A 19,574-nucleotide genomic window follows, 5' to 3' on the forward strand; every position below is an offset into this window, starting at 1 on the left:
AAAAAGATATGCGAACGAGAGGATGAGGGAGTAGGCAAGCGGGTGCCTCTGCAGCTACCTAATGAGAATACTTTAAGTCTCTGAGGCAGCTGAAACACTGAAAAACTGGTGGGAAAATTAGGACACAACTGAATGCCTGGCTCTGTAATTACTGATTTCTTTCCATCCTGAGATCATTTTGAGAGCAACACCTCTGAGATGTGCCAGTTTCTAGAGAACACAAGAACACCCTACCTTACACAGAGAAAATAGATTTATTTCTCCTGCCACTATCAATATGCAATTCTCATAGTCCCACTCTGCCAAACAGCATCCTTTGCAGAATTAATTATGTGCTATAAGCTTGTTAAGTGTGCATTTATTTGTAAACTAGGGATGATTATCATGTTTGCCACAATGAAGAAAGGACCTCTTTTTTTTTTCCCAGGCATATTTTAAATGTTGTCACCATTTAGGAGTGTTGATTTTTACACATTTACATAAAAACAAACAGGTATGGTGGAGGCTGGCTTTGTGCTCAGGGAGGATTTAACACTGAAAACATAGGATAATCTGGGCATTCTTAATTAATGGAGATAAAATAATTTTTTCCGTCCAGATTTTTCTTGCCTGTGCACAGTTTATTTAGTGGGTTCCCAGCCCACAGAATAACCCAATTACTTTAGAAGAAAGATCTGGTACATGGATCTTTGGCGGTGGATTACCACTCTAGGTATCTCAGTATGAAGTAGATTTGTTGACCAAGGAATGATACAATATAATTATGTGTTATCATTACACTATTGTATGTAATAATGTAAAATAAATACTGTACATGATTTAATTGCACATGATAATCACACATCTTTCCCCATTTATAGTAATTAGGCCAATAGCCCCATTTACAGTAATTATTATATGTAATTGAGGGCATTTTACTAATTGCATTGGAAATGATAATCCAGAGCAATTAAAAATCCAAGGGCACTATACATAATGCAAACTACATTAAAAGAATGGGGATAATTTAAAGGAAAAAAATTCACCCAATATGGAAGTTAACAGTGCAGTATTTGATTCCATGCTTGGCATATGTGGTGATATCTACTCTGAGATAAATTTCTGTTAATTTCTGCAACTTTTGTATTGTTTTTGTTCTAGACCTTGTACATGATTTCCTTAGGTGGAAAAATAATCCTTTCACTAATCTATGATGTTATCCTAACAACTCTAGGACTGTTGAAAAATTATCCTGGTATGAGTGTACAGAGTGTGTGTGTGTATGCATGCTTGTTGGTAAAGGAAACAGCTATCCTAAATTCCAAAAGAGACTCTGTAAATTATTAATTTGCACAACCAATTTGATGTTCTTAAAAGCTTTATTCAGAGAAGCATCTCAGAGTATTGCAAACATTTTGTTAAATATACTTGTAATAATTTAGCTAAAATGTTTAACTTTGTTAGACTTGAAATATATTCGGGTTGCAGTCTTTATTCTATTTGTTATCTCTCTGGAATTTTAATGTGTCTAAGGACCTGAATCCTTGGCTTTTGTCCCAGGGTCCCAGGGTGTATCCCTCCCTGATACCACTCCCTGTTTCTACCCAGACAAAGCTTCCATGTGAGGAATATCTCAGGAGGAGTGATGAGCATCCGTGGGACAATGGGAATAGTTTCAAGCTCTTTTTTGCCTTCCCTTCTCGACATTGTCATTTAGACATTGTCCTCCATGCATTCAAATGTCATCCCAGACCATCAGCCCACTTCAACTCAAACAGCCTCCTTTTATGCTCAGACACTTCTTAGAGCATCCGCAGACCACAAAGACTGTCTAGTGGGACTCAGCTGCTATCCTGGTATTAATAATACAATACAGTGCACTTAGGGCATAGATGATTCCCTCTGTATCCCAAATTCGTAAGAATCAACATTAAATGAAAGGGAAAAATAGAACACCTGAACTGATTATAACTACTTGTTCTATGTGACCGCTAACTTCACAATGGTTTGGCCAAGCATTCTAATAGATATCTTGCTTACTAGCCATGTCACATCTTGTGCCCATTACTTATAAGAAAGCTTCATTCATATTATGCTGCTGGCTAAATAGTCCCTAAGAAATTAATTTGGATTTTAAATAGACAGAAGATGCAAGTTGCAGTGCCTTCCCCCACCCTCACTCCACAATCTGAAAGCTCAACTGACCTGGAAAATTGAATCACAAAAATATAGCTAATTTTTTTAAAGAAAGATTTATTTATTCACAAGAGACACAGAGAGAGAGGCAGAGACATAGAAAGACAGAAAAGCAGGCTTCTCACAGGGAGCCCGATGCAGGACTTGATCCCCCGACCCAGGATCACGCCCTGAGCCTAAGGCAGATGCTCAACAGCTGAGCTACCCAGGCGTCCCAATATAGCTAAATTTTGAGCATCCATGGGCTGATAAACCAATTTGTGAAGCATCACACCAGTTTCTTCTCTTTTATGCCTTTCTGCTTTTAAAAACTCTCAGAGAAAGGAAAAAGAAAAGCAAGGGCAAAAAACTATTATTTCTTTTTTTTTTTTAATTTTTTTATTTATTTATGATAGTCACACACAGAGAGAGAGAGAGAGAGAGAGAGAGAGGCAGAGATACAGGCAGAAGGAGAAGTAGGCTCCATGCACCGGGAGCCCGACGTGGGATTCGATCCCGGGTCTCCAGGATCGCGCCCTGGGCCAAAGGCAGGCGCCAAACCGCTGCGCCACCCAGGGATCCCAAAAAACTATTATTTCTTAATTAAAAAAATATCACACTGAATTCTGCTTTTAAGAAAAGCACACTGAAATAGTTAAAGGTAATGGAGCATCACATAAGTAAAAACAATGGTTTAGAAAAACAAGGTGTACATACCTGTGTGTGTGTGTGTGTGCATGTGAGAGAGAGAGAACACGCAAGAGGGAGGGACAGAGAGAAAATGCTTAAGATAAAGCAAATGTAGTAAAATGCAAATGTTGGGGAAAGCAGGTGAAGGGTATCAGGACTTCAGTGCACTATTCTTGCAACTTCTCTAGAAGTCTGAAATAATGTCAATTGAAAAAGATACTTTAAAAAATGTATCCTGGATGAAGCATGATATATTTAACTTTATTTTCATTCTGCTCTGTGACAATCCCAGGACATAATTAAGAAGATTAGGTAGTAAAGGCCTTCAAGTCCTTTGCTAATCTACTCATAGGGCTGGTGATGGTGATGCAGGGTACAGATCAGAGATGACCCAAGGAAAGGGAGGGGTGGAGGGGCAGAGAAGGGAGGGAGAGAAGAGGAGGAACAAGCATCCTGAGCCTACTATTTTGTGTTTTTTTTGTTTTTTTTAATAAATTAATTTTTTATTGGTGTTCAATTTACCAACATACAGAATAACACCCAGTGCTCATCCCGTCAAGTGTCCCCCTCAGTGCCCGTCACCCAGTCACCCCCACCCCCCGCCCTCCTCCCCTTCCACCACCCCTAGTTCGTTTCCCAGAGTTAGGAGTCTTTATGTTCTGTCTCCCTTTCTGATATTTCCTACCCACTTCTTCTCCCTTCCCTTATATTCCCTTTCACTATTATTTATATTCCCCAAATGAATGAGAACATACACTGTTTGTCCTTCTCTGATTGACGAGCCTACTATTTTGCATCAGAGTTTACAGGAGATAATAGACTGTCCCGGGTGGAGGGAAGCTAAGGGAAGGGGAGTGGAGGTGGGGTGGGGAAACTAAACCACTAACATTCCAGCCGTTCTACGTCTGGTGTTCATAACATGCATTATGCATTTGTGGTTCACAGCACCATCAATTTCCCGAATAAGACATATTTTTTCATCTGCAGCAATGTAGGGGTAATGACAAAACCCAGGGATTCTTTCAGTTAAAACCTGTTAGGAACACTAAGGATTGTTTCCTCCTCAGCCTGTTACTTCCACAACTATTGTCAACTGCATGAGACAACAGAGACAATAAAACTATAGTCGCTTGATAGGAAAAAAAAATCTGTAGGATCATGCAGAAAATAAGTTGTTGCGGGAAAAAAAAAAAGAAAAAACAAACAAACCCAGAAAACTTCCTGCTGCTAAAGGAAAGCTACAACTAATACTTGAATTTATTACACTGTGGTAAGTATTAAATGAGCACTGTCTCCTTTTGTGTCTACAGTTGAGAAAATGCAACATGGCTTAAGAAGACCTTTCGTCAAAAATATCACACAATGAGGATGTTGTTATGTTATTAAAATTGGAATTTCCCTCTGTGCTTGTTTGATTTTTTTTTTTCCTTGGTAGTATACAGGCCAGGCCAGGTGCCTTCTGGCTATACTCCTTGCTTTGTAGAAGCTTCAGAGGCTGCTAAACCCGGAGCCTTCTCCTGAGGGGTTCCTTAAGAAAAGACTGGCCTGGCCCCCTTTACGGCTCGCCGACCGGATCAGGGCTCTGCGCGGGGCCTAGGGCAACCTATGGTCAGCCAGAAGCTTTTGGAGTGACTGACGCCCCGGCCTAGCTCAAAGCTCAAAGCCTTGCCTTCTGCCTCACGGTCATGCCTGCACCAATCAGAGCTGCTCCTGCGCAGGGTTTGAATCTGAGTAAAAGAGCTCACTGAGGGTCCCGGAAATAGGGGGACGAAGGGGAATGACAGGAAGCAGAAGCAAGGTGGCAGAAGCCACGAGGTGAAGAGAAGGCGAACACGCTGGCGGGTGCACGGCCGGCCAGAGCGAGCTCACGACGCCGGCACAGAGGCGGGCGGTGGCTCGCGGCTGCCTGCGCAGGAGCGGGCCCGGGCCGAGGCGGTCAGGGTCGTGGACAGAATCAAGCTCCTGTGCGGAGCTCACGGGCGCCCGGTCTTCGCGAGGCCTGTCTCTGCAGCTGCTTAGACCGTCAGCCTGGTTGTTCCCAGTCTCCCGCAGCCACCTCCACAGACCACTGTTACCCGAGGAAACCTGACTGCGCCTCCTTGCCCTGTAAGACCCCCCGCCCGCTCACTCGTGGCCTCTTCCCCTTCCCCGCACAGCTCCTCCGTCGCTCTCGTTATCTGCCTCTGTCCTCTCTCTCCACCTCCTGTCTTTTCACTTGAAGGTGTCCCTTCCTCAAACACTTCGAGCTTTTCTTAGATGGTTATAATCCAGAACTGAAACATATGTTTCCTGATTGAACTCAGTAACATTTAATTTAATTTTACTGATTCCTGGGACGCCTCGGTGGCTCGGTGTTTGAGCGTTTGCCTTCGGCTCAGGGCATGATTCCCGGTCTGGTGATCGAGTCCCACACTGGGCACCCTGTGAGGAGCCTGCTTCTCCCTCTGCCTATATCTCTGCCTCTCTGTGTCTGTCATGAATAAATAAATAAAATCTTAAAAAAAATTCTTTTTCTGATCTCTTTCCTTTTTTTTTTTTTTTAAGATTTTATTTATTTGAGAGAGAAAATGTGCAGTGGGGAGGAGCAGAGAGAGAGAGAAAGCAGCAGGGTCCCTGCTGAGCAGGAAGCCCCAAGAGGGGCTCGATCCCAGGACCCAGGGATCATGACCTGAGTTGAAGGCAGATGCTTAACCAACTGAGCCACCCAAGTGCCCTGGATTCCTTCTTTGAAAGGCAGGTAGGGAAAATGATCTTCACCAGTGCTGTGCAGTAGAATGTTCTGTGATGCCACAGAAAGGTTCTTATCTGCCCTGTCCCCAGTATGTGGCCACTAGTCATGTGTAGCTAATGGGCACTTGAAACAGGGTTCTGCTACTGAGGAAACAAAATTATAATTTAACTGTAATTAATTAAAAGTTAAATGGAAATGCCCACACGTGGCTAGTGGTTACCTTGTTGGCTAGTATAACTCTACACTACTCTTCCTTAAAAAAATAGGGAAGGGAAGGAAAGGGATAGATTTTCCTAGTCTGTCTTTATCTAATCCTGACCCAAATAAGTTGATTACTTTATTTCATAAATACACAATTCTTGAATATTTACTGAAGATTCCATAATATGTGGTTCAAGGGCTACCTGCATTAACATCCTTTGTGACCCTTCAAAGTTGCAGATTCATGGATCCTGGGAACATGCATTTTTAAAACCCCCCCAGGGCATGAGAACACCTGCTTTACTGGATGTTCAGACAGTGATGCTAAAGAGTCTTAAGCACAAATGCATTATATTCTTCCTGGAGCTTGTTTTTTTTAAAGGTCTTTATCTTAATTAAAATTCTCGGGGATCCCTGGGTGGCGCAGCGGTTTAGCGCCTGCCTTTGGCCCAGGGCGTGATCCTGGAAACCCGGGATCAAATCCCACGTCGGGCTCCCGGTGCATGGAGCCTGCTTCTCCCTCTGCCTGTGTCTCTGCCTCTCTCTCTCTCTCTCTCTCTCTCTCTGTGTGACTATCATAAATCAAAAAAAAATTAAAATTCTCAAGCAATTTATGTATTCTACGCTGGTTACCTGGCAGCCTACTTTTAGGAAATTATTGCTTTATGACTGAGTCAAGCAGAGTCTAATACATTTTTTTCATTGTCATATAATATTTCAGTTTAATTGGAAAAGATAATGTGCTCTCAGGCAAGGAGAGGGTCACCAAAATATGTATGAGGTTAACTTCTTGCACTTGAACCAAAGAGAATTTTTTCATATACTAGACTGACCTTTGTATATTTACTATGAATTTAACAGGGCCTGAAGACCAAGCGATTCACTGAAAAGAGATGTTCCATAATGAACACAAAACATTAAAAAAAAAATCTGTCTAAACGATTAGAGGCCATTCTTAATTCTGTATTCAGCTAAAGGAGGAGCAGACTGAATATGTACTTCCTAGCTCAATTTAGAATAACTGGAAAATTAGGCTCAGTATAGGGGCATGGTTAGTTTTGCTATACGCAAATATAAGTGATACAAATGGATGTGGTATTTAATATAGCTTCTGGTCTTTTTTTTTAAGTTTTTATTTATTATTTATTTATGATAGACATAGAGAGAGAGAGAGAGAGAGAGAAGCAGAGACACAGGCAGAGGGAGAAGCAGGCTCCATGCCGGGAGCCCGACACGGAACTCGATCCCGGGACTCCAGGATCGTGCTCTGGGCCAATGGCAGGTGCTAAACCGCTGAGCCACCCAGGGATCCCCACTTCTGGTCTTTGGGGAAAATTTCAATGCACATTTTAAGGCTCTCTCAGACTTTAAAATGGTCTACTCTTTAATGCTCATAAAAAGAGTGGGGAGAATTTTTGAAATCATTAGTCTACTAACATCTTTAGAGGATAACAAAATGTAGGAAGCATAGTATTTTGATCATCCAGTGGCACCCATCCCATTTTTAACTTAGGTGCAGGGAGTTTTCTTTTCATTTAATTTGGTTACAAGACTCTGAAACCAAAATTGCTTTCTGCTGCAAAGAAAAATGCTTCTCATTAGCTTTTCCACTAAGGCCACTTTATGCAAATCCAGCATTATTAACTCAATAATTGAAGTGACCTTAATATGCAAGTTTAGAAAAAATCTGGCATTGAGTTATAGGGACAAAATTAGGACTTAAAACAGTTCTCCATCATTTCAAAAACAGAAGTGATGCAATGCATTTTTCACACTGATTCTGTGCAACTCCCCAAAGAGAGGTGGCTGAAATGCTAGATTACAGTTGTAGTCTCATTGGGCCCTTAAATTCTTTTCCCACCCTTCTTCTTCTCAATCTCTCTGGGCTTCACAAAGAATTGGGACATTTGAAAAAAACATGCCACAGCTTGCTCTAAACAGTTAATTAATTCATCATCAACAAAATCAAAATCTAGGGTATTACATGTTTTTCTGTACAAATATTCTTATTTACCTAGACTTTTTGCTCTATCATATCTACAATATAGGCACTAATATTTGGGCATTGGTCAGAATAAGCTTCACTGCACAGATGTATTAGGCCAATATGTAGGCTGTTTTATTTGATCTCTAAGATGGCCTTATTTGAGTACAATTAAAAACCCACAAAGGTGAGAAATTAAAATGGTTTCTTTTTCTGCTGACAGAACACTCTTAGAATCCAGCTTCCCTGCAGCTTTTCTGAGAAAAGAAAACTTAGATGTCTCCTCAGTATAATGTTGACTTGAGCTGAGGCATTTGGATTTGGAAGACAGCAACAAAAAGAGTAATATTAAAGCTTTAAAAGTTGATGTGAAAAAGAGAAAACTCATAGAGAACATATTTGTATTATCATCAAATAATTCCAGAGGAAGAAGGAGCTCCGATAGCCTTAAATTTAGTTTAAAATATATAGTGCAAAGAAAATACATTTTTGTGTAAAGGCTTTCAAATACTGATGATTCTAATTCTGAGCACCTCTTTAAAACCCTCTTTTTTAATGAGCAATTTTTGAGACCTTATGAACAATGCTTCTGTCCAGTCAGCTTGATTTGGTTTTCCAAGGAGAGGCTGATCTGAAATACCTTCTAGCAGCTTTGACTGGCTAGGCTCAGGTCATAGAAATCTTAAAAGAGCAGAGAAAAAAAGACACACAGCCCTGTGACTGAAATTCAAGCCTGCCTGTGTGCATGGGTGCATGAGGCAGCAGCATAAATAAAGTCTACCTTTTGTTTTGTTTTGCTGTATTGGCTATGGAATTTACAAAACCAGAGGCCCTCACTGTGGTAATGCAGGTTAAATACTTTAAAAAGCATGTGCTACCGACCTCGAGAATTAAAACTGTTCTCAGGACCAGGAGGTAACTCACCCCATTCATTGTGTGACCAGTTGAAACTCAGAATGAGAGTACAGATACCAGGGAGGGAGCGAACCTGTGCTTCTAGGTAATTTTGTATCCAATGGGGAGAAATAACCAGAATTCTTAGGTATGGAGTGGCAGGTCTATCAGTAAAATTTTCTGACTGGCATTTATATACCATGTTTTATTTGGGCATCTTTCCTTTTCATCATTCATAACTCAATAGTGTACTCCCGAGAGGCCAAAATTGGTCCCCACATTGATGTATGCGAAAGCTAAGCCCCTCATATAGCTCAAGTTATTGGCAAATCACCCACAAGACAATGGGGACAGTATCATTTTTCACTGTGCCAAGCTGGCAATTAAGCCTGCTAATATATTTCATATTAAGAGGAAGAAGAAGGAAGAGGGATCTTGCAATGTCCATATTCTTCAATTTACTGGAACATTTAACCACTGAACATTTAACCACTGAACATCCACATAAGCAAGGAACAAATACGGGATAGCAAATAAAAAGCCTTCCCTGCAAAAAAAAAGTGTTCTCTATTTGTTTCAGAATTCTGTTACATTAAACGGAAAGATATATATATTATATATATGCATAAAATTCCAAAAAACCCCAGACATTTCCATCTGGCAATAAAGACACAGTCTTTTAAGAAGTTACTGTCTTCTGCTTTGTTTCTGGGAAGCATGTGTTACTACAACAGGCGACGTGCTAGAGATTGCCTTGTTTAGATTATGCTTCCTATCTGCAGAATAGTAGAAGTCAAGGAACTGAACAGGAAAAAAAAAAAAAAAAGCTGCATCATGGTAAGGTCTGTACTTGGGACCAGGGAGGAATCAGAAGTAGGTTAAATAGCCCACACAGCAGCTAAGCTAAACTAGGGAGCGCATGTTCTTTCCAAGGGAAGCAGCCATGATCCAGTTATATACACACAATTCTGGCAGGAATATAAATGCAGTATTGCCAGAGTTGCTGATTTTTTTTTTTTTAAAAGCTAAGAATCCAGACTTTGTGTAAAATATCTCCATTTTAAAGCAAAAGCAATTAATATAAAAAAAAATTGCGTGGGCCAAATAAAGCAAATCTGTGACTTAGATACAGCCCGAGGTTAACCTTATTCTAGTCTCAGCAAAGAACATATGAGTAGTTAAAATTATTTGCTTGTAAGTGAAATGATTTGTTTCTGACTGCATAAATAAAATACAATTTTGGCTAAGATCCAGTGGGTACCTGAAAATATGACTAACTGTACTCTCCTCAGTAGAATCTGTGATGAATGCCATAATGAACATAAGAGATTCAAAGGACACTTAAGGGGAAAAAAGGAATCTGAAATATTTCATTTAAAAGATCCATTCAATGGTATTCATTATTACTTTCCAGGCAAAGTAGGTCATCTTACCTGTGCTCTCTTGAGAATGCTGTGCTCATCAATGCTTGCTATTTGATAGACTTTTTCCATAACTATTGTTTTTCCCAAAGGCCCGCATGCTTTCTCCAGCTTCTGGCTGCAATCTTACATTTGGGACAGTAAAAATAGAAGACACTGTGGACAGAATAGAGAGTTTCCATTTATATATTTATAGACATATTTATAACCTTTTCTTGTAAAACATGGAAACTGAGATGCAATTCTAGATGTCCAGCTTGTGGAACATTGTGGTATGTGTTGGTCTGAAATGTCAAGTGGTATCAGCCACAGACGCATTTACACAGATTTATACATATGCATCATAGCACTGTCTGCCTTCTCTTTCAGAACCATAAGGCAGGTGATATTCATGCTCATATTTCTCTGATCTAGAATAACTAACTTGGATTGGAAACAACATCTTGCACTTCCTTCATGCCATTCTTTCATTCATTCATTCATTCACTGGAGAAATAATTATGGAGCCCCACACTGTTTAGGTATTTTGAAATCCTGCACTGTTTAAACCAGAACAAAAAAAAAATCCTTGGTCTTGTTGATTGCCTTTGGGGGAGACAGATGATAAACAATCAAACAAATATATCAGTTAGTAGTTCAGTGTTATAAAGAAAAATAAAGCAGGGAAGAGAAACTGGAAATGCTGGGATGGAAGAAGGTTCAGTGAAGGATTTCTCCCTCCTCTCCTCCCCTCTCCTCTCCTCTCCTCTCCTCTCCTCTCCTCTCCTCTCCTCTCCTCTCCTCTCCTCAGCCCAACGTGGGGCTTGAACTCACAACCCCGAGATCAAGACCTGAGTTGAAATCAAGAGTTGGACGTTTAACCAACTGAGCCACCCAGGCGCCCTTAGGCCTTTCTTGATAAAGTACATTTGAGCAGAGATCCAAGGAGGTGAGAGAGCAAGCCATGCACAGATCTAGAAGAAAAGTAGGCACAAATGATAGGAAGAGGAAACAGCAAGAGCTGACACCCAGGGGCAAGACGAGAAGCAGGCAAAACAGAAGGCTGTTGTAAAATAGAGGTGAAAGAAGACGGTGACTTGGGGCAGGGTGATAGCAGCAAGGAAGTGAGGAGTGGTGTGTCCTTGATCTATTTGGAAGGTAGCCCCAGTAGGGTCTGGGGAAGAACTGGGTTTGAGTGTGACAAAAGAAGAGGCATGGAAGACAGCTTCCAGCAGTTGGAAGAATGACGTTGCCATTTATTGACAAATGAGAGAGTCCAGAAGGGGCAAGTCTTGGGGAAAAGAACAGTTCAGTTTTGGTGATATTAAGTTCAAGATGCCTACTACAGAGCCAAATGGAGATGCCGAGTAAGCCAGTTGAATGTGCAAGTCTGGAGTCAGGGAAGGTGGGTGTAGAGAGAAAAATCTGGAAGCTGTCAGTGTATAGATAATACCTAAACTCATGAGACTGAATGAGATCACATAGGCTCTAGGCAGTATGCGGATAGAAAGACGTGAGGATTATGTGCCAGGGCACTCTCAAAGTGAGAGGTCTGGCAAATGAGAAATCCACAAAGTCTGAAGAGGAGAGTTTAAGGGAAGCAAAAGGAAAGCCATGGGAGAGACCTGTCCTAGAATCCAAGAGAAGGAAATGTTACTAGGAAGTGACAGTAGACAATTGTGTTGAGTTCGGTTGATGGATCTAGATGAAGTCTAGGGAAAGATCAGTGGACAAAGACTTTGAGAACAGCAGGTGCGAGCAGAGTCTTGGGCATTGTGAAAGGCTAGTTCAAAAGGACTCATGAGAGAATGGAAATCTAGGAACTGGAAGCAGTAAATGGATTTGAGCCGGGTTTGTTTGTTTTATTTTTAAGAAGATGGCATAAGGCCACATTAATGGCATAATGTTGTTTTAGGATAATATGTAGGACATATATAGGAATGAGTAGGGAAACTCACAAACATCAGAGCTGGAAAGGTCCTTAGGGATCATTGTGTCTCTAAATGAGGAATCAGGCACCCACAGAGACCAAGGAACTCAGCCAAAGTTGCCTGGCTAGTTATCAGTGGAGCTGAAGCTAGAATCCAGGTGGTCTGATTCCCAGTTCAGTGCTCTTCATACTGCACCAATTTGTTGGCCTTCTTTTACAGCAGATCTGAGTTTTGTGAATTAGCAAATGAATGTAATAAAATCAAGGACTCTGTGCTATGAAGTGTATTTTGTTCATTTACTTTGACAAGGGTAGTTCAGCTTCAATAATTTATGTAACTTGATAGTATACACAGGAGAACGCCCTGTGGTGTATTTGGGAAAAGTAATGAATTTCTTCTAAATCAGCCCTCCATTTACTTCCATGCAATTAAATTTCTGTAAGGAAGTGGGGCATGGCTGTTGGGGTTTCAGGACGGAGGGAGAGTGACAGGGTGCCACCAGAATTAGCCAGCTTTAACTACCAGATCCCCAGGTATCACTATTCTTGCTCGATGAATTTATAATTCCCCCTTTGGTGGCACACTAACACACCACTACCACTTCTGAATTCTATCCTTTTTTTTTTCTTTAAAGATTTTATTTATTTATTTGAGAGAGTGACAGAGCAAGCATGAACAAGGTGGTGGGGGGATGGGCAAAGGGAGAGGGAGAAGCAGAGTTCCCTCTCAGCAGGGAGCTGATGCGGGGCTTGATCCCAGGACCCTGGGATCATGACCTGAGCCGAAGGCAGATGCTTAACTACCTGAGCTACCCAGGCGCCCCCTGAATTCTATCCTTATGTAAACTCATGAGATTTTAAGGGACAGTACAGTAAAGCAAGATATTATATCGTTAAATGTTCTTCTAAAGCAAGTAAGAGTCTGACATAAGCATACAACTTAATTTTTACACTAATCCATGAACAACTGCAGTGCTTTGTGTAACCAAGATTCTAATAACACTTGACACTCTTTCTCAGACTCTGATATATTAAAGTAGGCCAAGAAGGCTCAAGCCCACTTTTAATTTATTTTTGTTCCAATTTTTTCCTTTTAACCTGTTTTGCTTTCTGCTTGCATATGTGTTTTCCTTTTGTGGACATTCTTTCAAAAATGCTATAAACTATCTTTAAGAATGTAAGCACTAGAGACTGAACTGTGTTCCTCCCAAATTCATATGTTGAAACCTTAATCCCCAATGTGGTGGTATTTGGAGACGAAATGTTTGAGTATTAATTAGGGTTAGAGGAGGTCATGAGGGTGGGGCCCACATCATGAGATTACGGGCTTTATAAGAAGAGAAAAGAAGAGAAGAGAAAAGAGAGAGAGAGACTGTTCTCTCTGCTATGTGAGGATATAGCTAGGTGGCTTTCTGAAAGCCAGGGAGATGCTTCACCAGGAACAAAATCTGCCAGAGCCTTGCTCTTAGATATCCTAGTCTCCAGAACTATGAGAAATAAATGCTATTTAAGCCCCCATAGGCTAAGTTATATTCTGTTATAACAGCCTGAGTAGGCTAATATGGTGAAGTTCCAAGATTTGATTAATATTCATTTGATTATATATTCAATCAATTTGATTATATATTCATTCATTCATTTATTTATTTGACAATCCATTTATTGGTTCTGCAATACTTCCTCCCAGGTGGATCTCCTTCCAAATCTCCTTGGAAAAGGAAGCACGTGAGAGTATTGCCCTTGCTGCTGCCATTGCCAGGTGATAAACTTTCATTGGACTCCAAACTAATGTCAAATTTAATTTGAATAATTTCTAATTATAGTCTGAAGAAATATTAACCTAGATAGCAGAGTCTCTGAAAGCAGTCATTTCACCTAAAAGAACTAGTTCCCAAAGTTTCCCAAGTCTAGGAATTTTGTTTTGTAAACATGTTTACAAGGACTACTACGTTGTTCTAAATGGAAATGACTATAGTATTTAATACTGGGATTGTCCCTTCTTGGGACTGGATTTATGCTTCATAATGATTATCTGCTAGACACAGAAACAGCATTTCTGTAACTCAAAATTGTTACCGGAGGCATTTAGCAGAATCTTGCTTTAAAAATATAATGATTTTTCATCTTTATTCTCCCCCCTTCAAAAGGTTTCACTGCTCCTGATGTTTAACGTTAATGCAAAGACGTGTTTCTGCCAATGAATATCGCCTTATGGTTATGCTTCTGCAAATAGCCTGCTGTGAGCTGATAAAGGGATTAATGCAGCCAAAATTCTTAATCTGTGAAATTACAAATTAAATTCTCATATTAAAAATACCACCCTGAGGTATTTTTTGTGGTTTTAATTCCCCTCTGGTGTTCTGCATACATTGTGCTTGTTAATGACGGGGACAGGGCTGTCTCCGGTGGCAGCCTGCTGCCGAGTGATAATGTGTAGGCATTTACTTACTGATAGAAACTGGATTTAACCACTGGCTGATAAACTAAGTGGCAAGTGGGTAATAAGTCCATATTAACAGAAAAGTACTACTACAGAATTCAGAATTCATAGACCATCAAAATCCTGGCTTAAACTCAATCATCGAGTCAGATGGGATTGAGATGTCACCAAGGAGGAGTGATATCAAGTTACAAGTTACACTAAATGGGAAAACAAACCATATGTTTGTATTTGATGAGCCATAAACTAATGAGCCCATATGTATCCTTTTTTTTTCCAATATAGGAAGATTTGTCACTAATTCATTATTTTTCCACAGAAATTTCATCTTTAATGAAAAAAAAATGGGAATTGCTGTCATATTGATCAGTGTGTAGACTTTTAGAAAGAAAGTAGGGAAGAATATAGAATAAATATTGGTTGGGAATATATAAAATGTTAAAGAAGATTCACTAAATATAAGGGGGAGCAGCGGATTAATATAGCTCTAGACAGTTTAGGGTAAAAAGAAAGTAATTCAAATTAAATGTGGGATATCAAAAAAGATTTAGGGTAGAAATATGCAAGAGGAGTTGTTACTTGGGACTTAGCTACAAAATAAAGGGTTACTGTTGTCAAGGAGAATTGAATACTACAATGAGGGAAAAAGCCTAAAGTCCAAGAGATTAAGGAAATAACTTTATTTATGTCTATGGTAAGTGTGTGCCCAAGAATTAATAAACATATTATATATATATATGTATATATTCAGTATATTAATCTTTAAGGCAGTCAGAAAAGAGTACGAGAAGGAGTGTTTCGAATTGGCGTTTGGAAAGAACGCATTACCATTGAACAAAAATGTTCTTGCTGCAATAGTGTCTTACAAAATTTCACAAGAATTCTGTTTCACACTTTGGAAGAAAGAGGAGATCCTCCCAGCTATAAATCTCCCAAATATTTAAAATGTAATTGAAAAAGGCTGTGTAAATATGAACACTTTTGTAAAAACAAAACAAAAACCCACCCAGGAATGTGTTTTGTTTTAAAAGATCCAGAGAAGAGCTGTCTGTGTGAATACCAAGAGCATTTGTAGTTGAAATGAATTACAAGTCTTCGGTTCTTACATGTCAATTCAGTGCATTAGCCAGTTGCCAACTCTGCTCGTCAGCTCACTGCATAGCAGCCCTTTTTAACGTTATTGTTACAACCAAGATGGTCTCTGAGAATCAAACAAAAATGAATCATTTCTCCTCTGTGTACTGAAGCCAGTTAAAAAGTACTGCATGCATAAAGCACTAAATATGTAAATCATATTTTCCTTTATAACCGCTCAGATCATTCTTTTGGACACACACACAATCAAATACAAAAACATGCAGTTGCAGACTGCAGAGCAGAGATAGCAAAAAAGGAATCCATTTTCTTTCTCTGTCTAGTAAGCTAGCAATTGAATGGCAGGATTCCACTAAATATATATACACACATGACTCCCTTTCCCTCATTCTCTGTCTCTCTCTTCCTGGCTCTTCCCCCGCCCCCATCTGTATATACACACATATATGCGTGTACATGTAGTGCATACACAAAAATACATAATCTTACGTATGCACATATAAAAACATGAATCCTTCTGCAAGTATGTTACACACAGATGCTAAAATGATCTGCTTGCTTTGACTGGGTGTTTCAGATCTGTCATACTCACTATCGGTCAGTTCCCATAGCCGTGGGGGCAGGTCACTAAAATACTCGTGGCTCAAGGCAGCCTGTGCTGATAGTCTGTTCTTTGGGGAACATTGTAGGAGCTTGGAGGCCAGATCCTCTGCATAATTCACATAGCTGAGCCTGAAAACACAAGCAAAAAAGAGAAATCAGACCAAACAAGAAAATCTACTAAATAAGACATAAAGCTCACATAATTTTTCTGGACCTATTTATTCTTGGCCAAGAACAAGTTAAATTATCTGCTGAAAATAAACAGAAGCAGAATTCTCATTGCATCTTAGAGCATCGGTTAATCTAAACTCTTGATATCTTGGTCTCTTTGATTTAAAATATTTCTACTATAAGCAAAGGTTGATGCTTCCAGGATAGAACAAGATCCCAAGGTAGAAAATTTCAGGAGATAATTTATCAAATAGTTACCAGAATTTGTTCATAAAATCTATCTATTGCATACACATCTGGATACATTTACAGGAAAATTAATACAAAATAACTAGGAGAATTAAAATAAAACTACTATTAAGTTCTCTAGTTACTAAAGTTACTTTTCCTCTAAGAATTTACATTTTCTTACATTGAATATAAAATTATTGGCATAAGTACCCTGTCAAATATCAGCAATCATAATATTAACATGCAGGTTAACGAAGGGAATGTGTATAAACCAGATGGGGCTGAATTAATTCAAGATGACCATTAGAACAATAGTAGAAAATATGTGTCTCAAGATTGCAAAAAAAAAAAAAAAAAGGCAGAGAAGTCAAATCTCCATGTGAGACAACTTTCAAATGCATACCAGGTCAGAGTCCAGCCCAGCCTTGCTTCTTGTGGAATCTCTATTTCCTAGCTCAGTACAATCAAGCCCAGACAATGAATGTAAACATGATAATAAAAGTATTCCTGGTGATAGCTGCTATTCATGGGTAGTTGAACACGTGTCAAGCACCTTCCTAGGCACTTGCCATCCTCGCTCACATTTATTTGGTTTGACAAGGGAATTCTGTCTCCATCTAATAGCAGGACAAGCTAAGTGGGAGTCGGAGAAGGGTGTGGATTGCTCAACTAGCAGGTTGAGTGGATTTAAACCCATCTAGAATTACTTGACGCTAAAGTGGTTTGCATTTGCTATGCTCTCAGATAATTTCTAAAGGCAACCCATGGGTTCTGAGTTTCTGCAATAAGTGCGATAGGGACACTGACTCAGAGAGATCCAGAGAGTATGAAGGCCAGTTTATCTGCTGTTGAGTACTTTTTCAAAAGTCTTGAAGTTACTAAACACATAGCCAATGAACTTTCCTCAATAACTACCAATTCTCCTGCTTCATACTCAAGCAGCTATTCAGCATTGACTTAAAATTTTTATGGCGCACAGAGGGGATTGGGGGTGAGGAAGAGGAAAGGAGGTAATGAATTTGGGGAGAGGAAGAAACAGGGAAAGAGCAAAGAAAAATACTACTCTGAAGACCCCACCTAAGAGGCCTCTCTAAGTCTTCATATGTGAAGGTGTCACAGATGGGTTCAGTATTTAGCCGCTGTAGTGGCTGTTTTACTTTTTAATTTTTATATTTTATTTAAATTCAACTTGCCAACATAGAGTATAACACCCTGTGCTTATCTCATCATGTGCCCTCCTTAGTGCCCATCACCCAGTTACCCCATCCCCCCACCCACATGTAGTGGCTGTTTTTTTTAAAAAAAAATCAGTTTTAAAGATCTCTGCCTGGGAAAGACAAATTTGTCTACAGGAAAAGGAGGGAGTGTCTGTCAAAATTCTCTACAGCTTTTTTTTTCTTTTTTCCTTCTTTCCTTTAAGATAGGTCAGGGCCATCCAAATTGTTGCTGCCTCTTCCTAAGACTCTGATTATTATAAACTTTTCATTAACATCTTTTGAAATATCAAATGCAAAGTTCAAGATAGGTAGACTTCATGCTAAAAGCTGCACTTACTTTGAATGTATAGCTTATATATAATCATGGTGAACATGATCGTTGGTATCAATTATTAATAGCTTTGATGAAACAGAATAATAGTGCCAGATTGAGACTAGATCTGAGTTATAGGCTTGATTCTGTACAAGAGTGATGAACCACCTTATGTCTGCAGTCCCTCTGGCTCCAATAAACCACGAATCACACTCTGTGTAGTTGCTGATCATATTCAGACTAAATATAAGGAATTAGCCAGTATCAGACAATCTCATTTCTCCTCCCCCAAAATGATTACTGCCAAACTTGAATGTTGATGAAATAATCAAATGCTTATCTGTAATATTCAGGTTATATAAAATATTTTAATTACCATAAAATTTTAATTTACAAAGTCTATTTCCTCACTTACATTTCAAGAACCACTTTTATTCCAACTCTCCACATTTTCAACTTCAGAATCTTTGTCATTACCAAACCACTTTTTGAGTTTATCCAAATTTTTTGAGATATGACATTTTCAGGATATCTTATTTGGACATTTTCATCCCAAAGCATAAGTGTGTTCTATCAGAATGTTAGAATAATTGTGGTTGTTTTAAACCTCTCATTGTGATGATCTATTTAAAAAATCTTCCCTTGTAATTCCATTCATTTTTTAAAATATTTTATTTATTTATTCATGAGACAGAGAGAGAGAGAGAGAGAGAGAGAGGCAGAGACACAGGCAGAGGGAGAAGCGGGCTCCACACAGGGAGTCCGATGTGGGACCCGATCCCAGGCTGAAGAAGGCGGTGCTGAACCGCTGAGCCACCCGGGCTGCCCCTGTAATTCCATTAATTTTTATTTTATATATTCTAAAGGCAGGTAATTCAATGCATAACAGTTTAGCATTTTTATTGTTTCCTGATAAATTTAGTCTTCAATCTCTCTGTAGCAACCTTGTTTATTTTCAATAAGGTTTTTGGGCTAAAATTCATTTTTTTTCTCATATTAATGACCTCAACTTTCTTTTGTTTGATACTTGCCTGGCAAACTTTTGTCATCTTCTTACTTTAAATGTTTCATATCCATAATTTTAAGGTATCTTTCACAAATATTATATAGCTGGATTTAATATTTATCCAAGGAGAAAATTTAGTACTCTTACATTTTGTGATTACTGATATGTTTGGAATTACTGCTAACATCTCAATACTGCATTCTATTTTGTCTTCCTTTGTCTTTTTTTCTTTTCCTGCCTTCTTTTAAATTGACTGTAAAATTGAACATTTCCTCTTTTGTTGCAAAAATTAAAAATTCTATCTCCATGTGTTAAATCATTACTTTTTTCTTTTTTTTCCATGTCAATATTTAAATGTTTAAACTCTTGCATGAAGTTTTTACATGCTGATGGACACTGACAAATTATTTTCCCCAAGAACTAGAACCACACATTCCAGAAATTATAAATAAATGATTGAACACTAATGCACAGTACCACTTTATCAATCACAAAAGACAAATTATCAAGTATA

General features: G+C 39.1%; 1 protein-coding gene across 9 annotated transcripts in view; it reads right to left on the reverse strand.

The window, feature by feature from the left end:
• CDK14 (cyclin dependent kinase 14) overlaps positions 1-19,574 on the reverse strand; it is a 721,193-nt gene that overhangs the window by 76,019 nt on the left and 625,600 nt on the right. For all 9 annotated transcript variants that reach the window (XM_072784251.1, XM_072784250.1, XM_072784245.1 and 6 more), the window contains 2 exons: positions 16,112-16,251; positions 10,088-10,231 (listed from right to left, as the gene is read on the reverse strand). In XM_072784251.1, the coding sequence (XP_072640352.1) occupies positions 10,116-10,231; positions 16,112-16,251 (256 nt within the window). In that variant the 3' untranslated portion in view covers positions 10,088-10,115. The remainder of the gene's footprint in view (positions 1-10,087; positions 10,232-16,111; positions 16,252-19,574) is intronic.

The sequence above is a fragment of the Canis lupus genome, chromosome 18 (genome assembly GCF_048164855.1).
Source record: "Canis lupus baileyi chromosome 18, mCanLup2.hap1, whole genome shotgun sequence".
NCBI classification, from domain to species: domain Eukaryota; kingdom Metazoa; phylum Chordata; class Mammalia; order Carnivora; family Canidae; genus Canis; species Canis lupus.